This window comes from Choristoneura fumiferana, chromosome 8 (assembly GCF_025370935.1).
Source record: "Choristoneura fumiferana chromosome 8, NRCan_CFum_1, whole genome shotgun sequence".
Classification (NCBI taxonomy): Eukaryota; Metazoa; Arthropoda; class Insecta; order Lepidoptera; family Tortricidae; genus Choristoneura; species Choristoneura fumiferana.
The window spans coordinates 9528644-9539038 of NC_133479.1; the positions used below are offsets into that span (position 1 = coordinate 9528644).

The 10395-nt window shown below is 38.6% G+C and overlaps 1 protein-coding gene across 1 annotated transcript; it reads left to right on the forward strand.

The window, feature by feature from the left end:
• The first annotated feature begins 507 nt into the window (after window positions 1-507).
• LOC141430429 (opsin-2-like) lies at window positions 508-6419 on the forward strand. Its single transcript, XM_074091124.1, has 4 exons — window positions 508-629; window positions 2553-2744; window positions 5560-5769; window positions 6320-6419. The coding sequence occupies exons 1-4, from the start codon at window positions 553-555 to the stop codon at window positions 6417-6419; spliced, it is 579 nt and encodes a 192-aa protein (XP_073947225.1). The 5' UTR covers window positions 508-552.
• The last annotated feature ends 3976 nt before the right edge of the window (window positions 6420-10395 follow it).

Genomic DNA, 10395 nt, shown 5'->3' on the forward strand with positions numbered 1-10395 from the left:
GGTACTATTTTTAATCAATTATATCTGATTATAGATGTTGTATTGACACCTTGTTGTTATTCAATTTACAAAAGTTTATTATTGTCATCGCTTATTAAAAGACTGCGTTTTTATTGAGTCAGAGTAGAACGGAACACGCTAACCACAAGAATCACATTATCAAATTACAGTGGAAGCGGGGAGAATTGTGGATTGCAACTAAACACTTTAGGTATTTACTTCGCTCCACCTCAGTGAAAGCTCACCCTTAAGTGTGGTGACTCCACCCCGTTTCGTAACTTTTAAACAAATGCCTAGCAAAGTCACCTCTATGGTTTCAGTTCACGGCAAAGTTATAAATACCCGTGATTTCAACGAAATCACAGCCCTGAGCAGCGCAATTCTGTGTCAGGAAAACCTGTGCTAATCCTATCAAAGGCGTTAAATCGGATAAGCCTGAAAATCCATGGAAATCTTGTTAGTATCATAGTGATATAAAAGTTAAGGGTGCTTTGGATCGCTAGCAGTCAGTCAGTGGGGTCGGCCGGGACGTTACCGAGGACTGCTCACAGCATGATCCCGACAATCGCAACGACGATGGACAACCAAACGGAGAGAAATGAATATGGCGCCTACTTTGCCCCTCTCAGGTAAGAGACCAACTATTAAAATCAGTGCTGAACCTACACTTCAAGAAAATGTTACAACGCTTGATGCTCACGAAGTTTAATTGATTCCGTAGGTATTCCTGATCAAAGGTATGGTAAAAAAAGCAAAAACAGCAACTAACAAAAAGAAGACCGAAAGAGGTGATCTTGCTGCGTGCTGTGGTACCATCAGCCAAATAAGTGATCTATCAATTTTTAATCAAGTTCCTATAAATGAATACGTCGCTAAAGTCGAACTTTCAAGTTGACAGACACGTCTAATTGGCATTATTGTTTTATGACATGCAAACGATTATCAACTTTAGGGTGGTAGACCACATATTTGGCTGATTTACCTACAGTCTGTCTTTCAGGTTCAGCATTAAGCCTGGAACTGTTTTTATAAATGGATCTAACGCTTATATACGCGATCGCGGCTATTGGTCTAATCCAGCTATGTCAAACTCGAAAGTCACTGGTGGGCCAAAAGCTTTTATAGCTACAAACAAATAATAAGTCAGGAATTGTAACTGCGTTATAAAAATGGAAACTGTGTCCTAAGTGTGTCCTGCACTGAGGTGCGCATGCGCATCATTTAATTTTGACTGGCATTTATTTTGCAAGTTTATTGAGCTCACGTCAAATTTTCGCATTTTTAGGGTTCCGTACCCAAAGGGTGCCAACGGGACCCTATTACTGAGACTCCGCTGTCTGTCTGTCTGTCTGTCTGTCCGTCTGTCACAGGGCTCTATCTCTGAAGCCGTAAAAGACACTTGAAATTTTCACAGATTATGTATTACGGTGGCCTATACAAACGAAAAAATATTTTTTTCAAATCGGTTCATAAATAACGGAGTTCTGAGGTACGAGTAACAGCCAAAAAATACAACCGAATTGATAACCTCCTCCTTCTTCCTTAGTCGCTTAAAAAAAAAGCTGTCATTATCAATATATGACACGTCATTGAAACGTTAGATGTAAGAAGTGCTCCGTCTGAACGCCCGTTGTCTATGAAATGGGGAATCTGACATTGCATCACGCGAGCCAACAATTTTAACACTATATAGATTCCTCTTTCCGAAATAAATGATTATTATTATTATTATTTAATCCTGTATTCTTTCTGAATTTTAACCAATCAACAAGCACGTGTATTTGCAACCTTGAAATTGATTCGTATCGTTTTGGTTTTAGGTATGGATGGCCACTTTTTGTGTGGAATTTGTTCCGAGTTACTTCCTGACTTATTATTTATTCGTATTTTTATAGGCTTATATCTCGTAGGAGTGTGTATGAATTGAGTCTAACATACACGACCTGTCATTTTATCGTTTGTCTTATCTAAAAGGGCGTCAACTGGGCCCAGAGGCCGTATTGCGTAACGTTTCTGACACTCGCGATCGCAATCAAATGACAGATTTCGCATACAAAAACTGTCATTTGATTATAATCGCGAGCGTCAAAAACGTTAGGCAATACGGCCTCTGGTTCCAGTATTCGAACTAATTTGTGGGAATTGTATGAAATAAGCCGAAACGAATACGAACTGATAATTATGAACTGATATGCGTACAAATTGTATGTTGTACGCCGTCGTGGTGGCCTAGTGGTTTGACCTATTGTCTCTCAAGCAGAGGGACGTGGGTTCGAGCCCGGGCTCGCATCTTTGAGTTTTTTCCGAACATTAAAATTTACCACGGGCTTTACGGTGAAGGACAACATCGTGAGGAAACCGGCACACATCGGCGGAGCAATTCAATGGTCTGTGTGAAGTTCCCAATCCGCACTGGGCCCACATGGAAATACGGTCCAAGCCTTCTTAATCTGAGAGGAGGCCTGTGCTCTGCAGTAGGACGTAATAGGCCGAGATGATATGGTGATATGAAATAACAACAAATTAGTAGTAATACTGGGCGTCACACACAGGTCGAACGGCATCGAGGGCGTAGAAATGCTGGGTGCGGGGCTGACAGGTGTGGACCTGGCCGCAGTGCCGGAGCACTGGCTGTCGTACCCCGCGCCCCCAGCCGCCGCGCACACGGCCCTCGCGCTTCTCTACATCTTCTTCACGGCTGCTGCACTCATTGGAAATGGACTCGTTATTTTTATATTTTCAACGTAAGGGTTGGAACTTCTAATTCCGTTTTATTTACATTACAAAATTTAAGGCTCTACCATAGGTTTGATACTGACCCTGAGAGTCTGAAAAAGCTGATGAAGGTAAGCAAGGTCGATGGGAAAGACCACGTCGCTTCACCTACCCGATGGTCACACCTTGTTAAGTCTTTCACTGGCACGCCTGTCATAAAAAACACTAAAGACTACCGGAGATAGAGAATCAAGGTGAGGCATAGTGCAACGAGCCATCATCCGCTCAGATAATAATAAGACACGACCTGAAGGTACCGACTATAGCGACGAAGAAGAAAAATACCATAATGTTTATTGGTTTTTCTTCTACATGCCTCTAAGCTGTTACCATAAAAAAAATTATGACAAAAAATAGAACTGACTACAAAAAATCATGAAAATAATTTTCTACCAGTCTGAAGTCGGTGCCTCAGCACGAGCTAGCAGGAGTGGACCTATTATCGTCTACCTCACCTACATACAACTATACGAGTGTATTGGGCTTCAATCACTCCTACTGGCTCATGCTGCGTGTGAGTATTGCTGAGGCACCGACTTCAGACTGGTAGAAAAATATTTTCATATTTTTTTTGTAGTCGGTTCTATTTTTTTAATGCTTTTTTTCACGCTTTTTTAACCGACTTCAAAAAAGAAGGAGGTTCTATATTCCAATGGTTTGTATTTTTTTATGTATGTTCACCGATTACTCAGTCAATTGTGGACCGATTTTCAAAATTATTTTTTTATTCGATAGAATATTCTTCTGAGGTGATCCCATTGTCACCAAGTCAAGATCTAATGATGGAATCCTAAGGAAATCGAGGGCAAACCTCAAATTTTATAGGCACACCTATAGCGATTTTAGCATTTTTAGCATTAAGATAAGCATTTACATTTAGAAAGTATCATTTGGTAACCTGGACCTGACGAAAAACACCGTAGATGACCAATGGAACTCGTCAAAGCTAAGTAATGCTCGCTCGTCTATAAACTATCATGATTAATATACCTAGATAAGCGACTAAGAAGAAGCTTTAAGTTAATGATTCTTTTGAACTGATCTGATGCTGAAGCCAGAAGGTAGGCAACGGAACTCTGTTATAAAACAACGTGACTAAGTCGTGTTTGGGCTTCATGGAATCGTTGTGAGATGTGCTTTGGCTACAAATAACTAAAAAGTGAGAAATAAAGAAAAATTTTAACAAAAAAGTAAATACGACCCCAAAAAAATAAAAAAAATGGAACCGACTACAAAACCTTTGAAAATATTTTTCTAGGTACCTACTAGCTCGAAGTCAGTGACTCAGCACGGCCCAGCAGAAGGGATTGAAACCCATGGTAGGTATGTAGGTGAGGTAGACGACTATTGTTCCATTCCTGCTGGCTCGTGCTGAGGCACCGACTTCGAGCTAGCAGGTACCTAGATAAATATTTTCAAGGGTTTTGTAGTTGGTTCCATTTTTTGTTATTCATTATTGAGGAGTGCTGGTGCTTCACCACCCGTTCCATTTCACTATATGCATTACGACGAGCATAAATTGCTTAGCAACTGTGTTAAAGTAATTGAAATTCAATCCGTGAAGTACTTGCTATTGAGTAGTAGCTCTGTTGATCAAATGTTATCTTCATCATCAGTTCCACTTCTCCAAATGATGATTTTCAATAGCAATGAAATTACACAGTATAACAGTAACGACCGCAATGCGCGAGTTACTACTAAATTTATCAAATTTACCATATAGGTATCCCTACAATATTTGAAGAGTTCCCTCGTTTTCATTATGATCCAATCATCAGATCCTGATTTGGTGCTTATGGGACCTAATTGAAGGCATTCTTACACGAACGCAAAAAAAAACAAATCGTTCATAAATAACGGAGTTACGAGGAGGTAACAAACATAAAAAAAAATTGTAACAAAACTTGAATCGACTACAAAAAACCATGAGAATAATTTTCTACCAGTCTGAAGTCGGTTCCTCAGCACGAGCCAGCAGGAGTGGACCTATAGTCGTCTACTTCACCTACAACCTACTTATATATTAGACTTCAATCGCTCCTGCTGTCTCATGCTGAGGCACACTTCAGACTGGTAGAAAATTATTTTCATGGTTTTTGTAGTCAGTTAAATTTTTCTTATATTTTTTTTCACACTTTAGTGTATATAATCTAAGATACAATAGTTTAATGTCAACTGCTCGACACCTTTTACGAAAGATTGCTTTTTCTGATGCAGAGACGTTCGTTATTGAGGAGTCCTGGTGCTGCACACCCGTTCCATTTTACCAAATGCATTACGACGAGCATAAATTGCTTAGCAAACTGTGGTAAAGTAATTGAAATTCAACACGTGAAGTACTTGTTATTGAGTAGTAGCTCTTAGAGTTGGTCAAATGTGGTCTTCATCATCAGTTCCACTTCACCAAATAGTGATTTTCAAAAGCAAATGCACGAGTTACTGCTAAATATATCCAAATTACCATAGGTGTCCCTACAATATTTGAAGAGTTCCCTCGATCAGATCCTAATTTGGTGCTTATGGGGCCTAATTGAAGGCCTAAACGAACGCAAAAAAAAATTAAATCGGTTCATAAATGATGGAGTTCTGAGGCAAAAAACATTTAAAAAAAAAACAACCGAATAGATAACCTCCTTCTTTTTTTGAAGCCGGTTAAAAATACAACCGAATTGATAACCCTCATTTTTTGAAGTCAGCTAAAAATTATCATTATGAGAATAAAACATAACCTCTCGTTTTAAACGACGTAAGAGCAGGCAGATAATGTCTAGCTTTCCTTTGCAGGACCAAAAGTCTCCGGACGTCCAGCAACCTTTTGATATTGCAACTGGCCATATTCGACTTCATAATGATGGCCAAGGCGCCCATTTTTATCTATAACAGCGCCATGAAAGGTTTTGCCGCTGGTGACATAGGATGCCAGATATTTGCCTTGATGGGCGCTTACAGTGGCATCGGTGCGTCAATGACGAACGCTTGCATCGCTTTTGACAGGTAAAACTAGCCATAAAAATTGACACAACATTTATTTCTCTGCGTTGCCACTTCTACCCGAGCATGTGCGGCGGCCTCAAATACGGCCTCAATAATGGCGCAAATATGCCTGTACAGGGCAAAGTTACGTATTTGCACCGTTTAGGGTAGAAAGTAAGTCCATGAGGTCAAGACGCGAAGGAACTAGTAAAAGAGATTTCTTCGCGCCTGGTAGAAACGACTGGTGATCAGAAAGCAGGCAGTTTTTTGGCCAACGTTTGAGCCGGCTATTCGACGCGGAAACGCTACTTGTCTCTTAGGAACTATGCCTTCGACTGATATTATGACAAATACATATTTTCTAATTTTGAATTCATTTCTTGTCTTCCTGTCTTCTTTGTTCATTACTTGTTTGATTATATCACTTAAAGTATATTACTTTAAATGATAATAAATTCAATACAATTGACACTAATAAATTTGTAAAAAAAATTAAATTAAATGAATTGAAATTGTTTTTAGTCGAAAACGTGTAAAGTAGGACAGCGATAACGTCTTACACATTCCGCAGGCATTCGACCATCACACGGCCGTTAGACGGTCGTCTGTCTCGAGGGAAGGTCCTTTTGATGATAGCGTTCGTGTGCGCGCCGCCGCGGGCGCTGCTTTAACTGACGCGATCTGAGACAGCGGAGGAGCAACGTACGTTCCTCAACTGATTCTACATCCAACTAATATTATAAACTAGCTGGTTGCTTGCGACTCCGTCTGCGTATAATTCGTTTATCGCTATCGTGCGGGAAATATTCCGGAGTAAAAACCATCCTGAGCCTGGTTAAAACTATCATGAACTATTATTGAATATTTTAATTATAGAATCGCCAGCTCCTTTACTAGAAAATCGGCTATACATGGAGGCTCTATGATTATTGTTAAGGAAGATTACAAGAGCAAAGAACTAAAAAATGTAGTTCAGCTGTCCATTGTACGAGTTATTGAAATTTGTGTGTTGAATTAGAGAATCACATCATATTATGTGTATATAGGCCGCGTCCTCAGACTTTTGTCAGTTCGAACCCGTGATGGAAGATGCTTTGAAACAAGTTTTTGCTAGTAGTAAATCTGTCATCGTATGTGGAGATTTTAATGTGAATTTACTAGACTCGGCAAATAGATATTCTGGAAGACTTTTGAATTTATTTAAATCATTTAACTTGTTTCATCTTTTTGAGGAACCAACGAGAGTGACGGCTAACACAGCTACATGTTTAGATAATATTTTCTGCAAGTGTGATGCTATGGACAAGGAAATAATAAACTGTTTTAATTCCGATCACAGCGGCCAAAAAGCCTGTTTACAATACTTAAACAGTCAAATGATCGAGTAATAACCTACAGACCATTACAGAAGCCCGTGTAGAAAAAATTAAAGGAAAATATTATCAACAGCGTTACCTGAGCCTTACATGGAGGAAGTGATCCTAACGTCCTATATAAGAACCTGTCACAGTAATTAATCGAAAGTTCGAAAAAGTTTTCACATTAAGAATCTTCAATTGAGAAACGGTAACAAGGCAAAGTTTAGTGACTGGGCCACGGTGGGAATACATAAGAGTAGAACTAGGCTTTACGAACTTTATGAAATGAAAAGTCCAGTCAAGACCCCTCCTTTATTTGACTACGTTAGAAAATATTCTCCATTATTTAAAACGTATGTATTGCTGCCAAGGCTGATTATCTTAGTAATAAAGTTAAATCCGCTGAAAATAAAGTAAAAGCTGTATGGAATGTAATAAATTCAGAAACAGGTAAATCTAAGCCCCGTAATTGTAATTCCAATAAAAGTGGCCGCCTATGATAGAATATTGACTTGTACAGTGTTTAGAAGTGGCGGGTGCTTTTGAAAATTTTTTATCAGATATTGCTGTAAATACGACTCGCGATCTAAAGTCTTCCACTGTGCTGGCTAGTTCTTATCTAAATGAAATTGCGAAGGATAAACGTCTGAATTTTGATTTTCAACATACTAACTCTGAAGAAATTATTAAAGACTTTTGAATCTTTAAAACTGAAGAATACGGAGGAATAGCTTTGGGTATTTCTGTTCGAGTTATGCAATCTGTCATCCATATTGTGGCACCGTACCTAGCCGCTGAAATATTTAATAAGTGCATTGATGATGGTGTGTTTCCGGACTTAATGAAATATAGCAAAAGTGATTCCATTGTTTAAAGCTGGGAGCTCATCTGATCCTGGCAACTTTCGTCCCGATATCTGTGCTGCCTGTGCTGAGTAAAGTGTTTGAAAAGATCATGCTTAACCAGCTGCTTCGTCACTTCAATGTAAACAACCTACTACACAGTCAGCAATTCGGTTTTCACAAAAGGCCGTTCGACAACAGATGCAGCCGCAAGTCTCATGAAGTACATTTATGATGCATGGGAAAATTCGCAAGATGCAATAGGAATATTTTGCGACCTCTCCAAGGCCTTCGATTGCGTGAGCATGAGACGCTTATCCGCAAACTTCAACACTATGGACTTTCAGCTAAAGCACTTACCTGGTTAAGTCTTATCTCAGCCAAAGAATTCAAAAAGTGGACATAAAATAGAACGCAGTCAGCTGGCTCAGCGTGAAGCTTGGAGTTCCACAAGGCTCCATTTTGGGTCCATTTCTCTTTCTAGTATATATAAAATGACCTGCCCACTTGCTAGAACAGAAATGTAACATAGTATTGTTTGCAGATGATACTTCTTTGATATTCAAAGTAACAGGCAACAAGAAGATCCAACCACATCATGAGACTTTAGCAGAGGCGCTAAACTGGTTCACCGCTAACAATTTATTACTAAATGCAGCTAAAACTAAGTGTATAAATTTTCGTTGCCTAATGTGAGACAGTTTGAAACAACTATTTCCTTAAACGGAGAGAATCTGAAACTTGTGCATGAGACTGTTTTCTTGGTCTTACGTTGGATCGTAATTTACAATGGAGCCCGCATATTTCTGGTCTTGCTGGGTAGATTGAGCTCTGCCCCTATGCTGTACGAAGAATCAGACAATTTACCAACGTTGAAACTGCCCGGCTAGTTTATTTCAGTTATTTTCACAGCATAATGTTATGGTATGCTGATTTGGGGCAAGGCAGCCGACATAGAAATATCTTCATTCTACAGAAGAGGGCAGTCGGTCTATCTACAACCTTGGCTCCGAGATTCACTAAGAGAACGCTTCAAGGAGATAAACATCCTCACAGTAGCTTCACAGTATATACATGATGTGATATTGTATACACACAAGAATATCGAGTCCTTTAAAAAAGTGTCAGACGTACATGATATCAATACTCGTAATAAGCACAAGCTTGCCGTTCCAAAATTCCGTTTACGGAAAGTAAGCAAATCTTTTGTGGGAAACTGTGTGAGATTTTACAATAAAGTTCCTGTAGAAGCATGGAAATTGCCACACAACTCTTTTAAAAATACATAAAGAGTGCACTCTGAAGAAAGCTTACTATAAAGTTGAGGAGTACTTATGTGATGATGCGACATGGCCTAAACTGAAAGCCGATGAAATTAGGATGTTGATGTGTGATGTGATGTATTCGTGTTTGTGTATGTGTGTGTTTTTATGTCGGTGTATAAATAAGTGTTGTGAAGTGTGACTTGGCAGTGTCCCGGCGCATTTCGTGTCTAGTTTCTGGTTCTGTTGCCGTTGTCCACGTTGCAGAATTTAATTTAAAAATATTTATTGGTTTGACATTTGGAGACCTTATACATCTCCATTTCTTTATTTTAATAATTATTTTAAGTTTTTGACATTGGAGGCTTTTTACACCTCTGAAGATTGTATAATTTGGTTAATTAAATTAGTTTACTTTGACATTCAGAGACTATATACATCTCTGAATTATTTAGATTAGGAATTTTATTTATTGTTAACTCAGGGACTTTCTACATCCCCTTGCTATATAGTAATTTTATTATTAACTCAGGGACTTTATACATCCCCTTGCTATATTTAAGGCTGTATATTGTTAAGCTTATGGATTTTAACGTGTATATTTTTAGTTTAATTTCTAGTCACAGGCCCGCGACGTCGAAGCTCCCAAGACGATCCCATAGAGCTTATGGGAACGGAAGCAATACCATGCACTCGGTACCGCTCTGCTTTCAGAGCATGACATGAGTTCGTGTGAGCTAACTTTGGGGCGGCAGACGTGAGCTTGCCTTCGGAATCCAAAAGTTTAATGGTTACTTGACCTGAAATGTAAATTTCAGAATTAAATTATTATTATTATAATTATTATTTATTTTTAATTTATGACGGTGGAAGCAGTCTACACTTCCACTGAACGTAGATTATAGTTAGAGTTTAGTTTTGTAACTAAGGGACCCCATACATCCCTGTATTATTATTATTATTATTTTGTATTTTCTTTTATTTCATTGTATACTGTATTTTAAGTATTTTATTTGTAATTATTTTATGTTGAAAAAATGACTTTCTGCCAAGTTTCTTGCGGCGCATTCTTCTTGGCAATGATGGTCTTTCCGAAAGCGCTGGTAGTTTTAAAAAATGACGTGTAAAAGTGCCATTGCGGCCTATTTACTGAATAAATGATTTTTATTTTTTTGATTTTTTTTT

What these genes read in the sequence shown, in the direction of transcription:
- LOC141430429 (XM_074091124.1), top strand. Translation starts at nt 553, where the DNA reads ATGATCCCGACAATCGCAACGACGATGGACAACCAAACGGAGAGAAAT. An exon ending in GCCTACTTTGCCCCTCTCAG is followed by an intron (nt 630 to 2,552) that starts GTAAGAGACCAA and finishes CGTCACACACAG; the next exon opens with GTCGAACGGCATCGAGGGCG. An exon ending in GTTATTTTTATATTTTCAAC is followed by an intron (nt 2,745 to 5,559) that starts GTAAGGGTTGGA and finishes TTTCCTTTGCAG; the next exon opens with GACCAAAAGTCTCCGGACGT.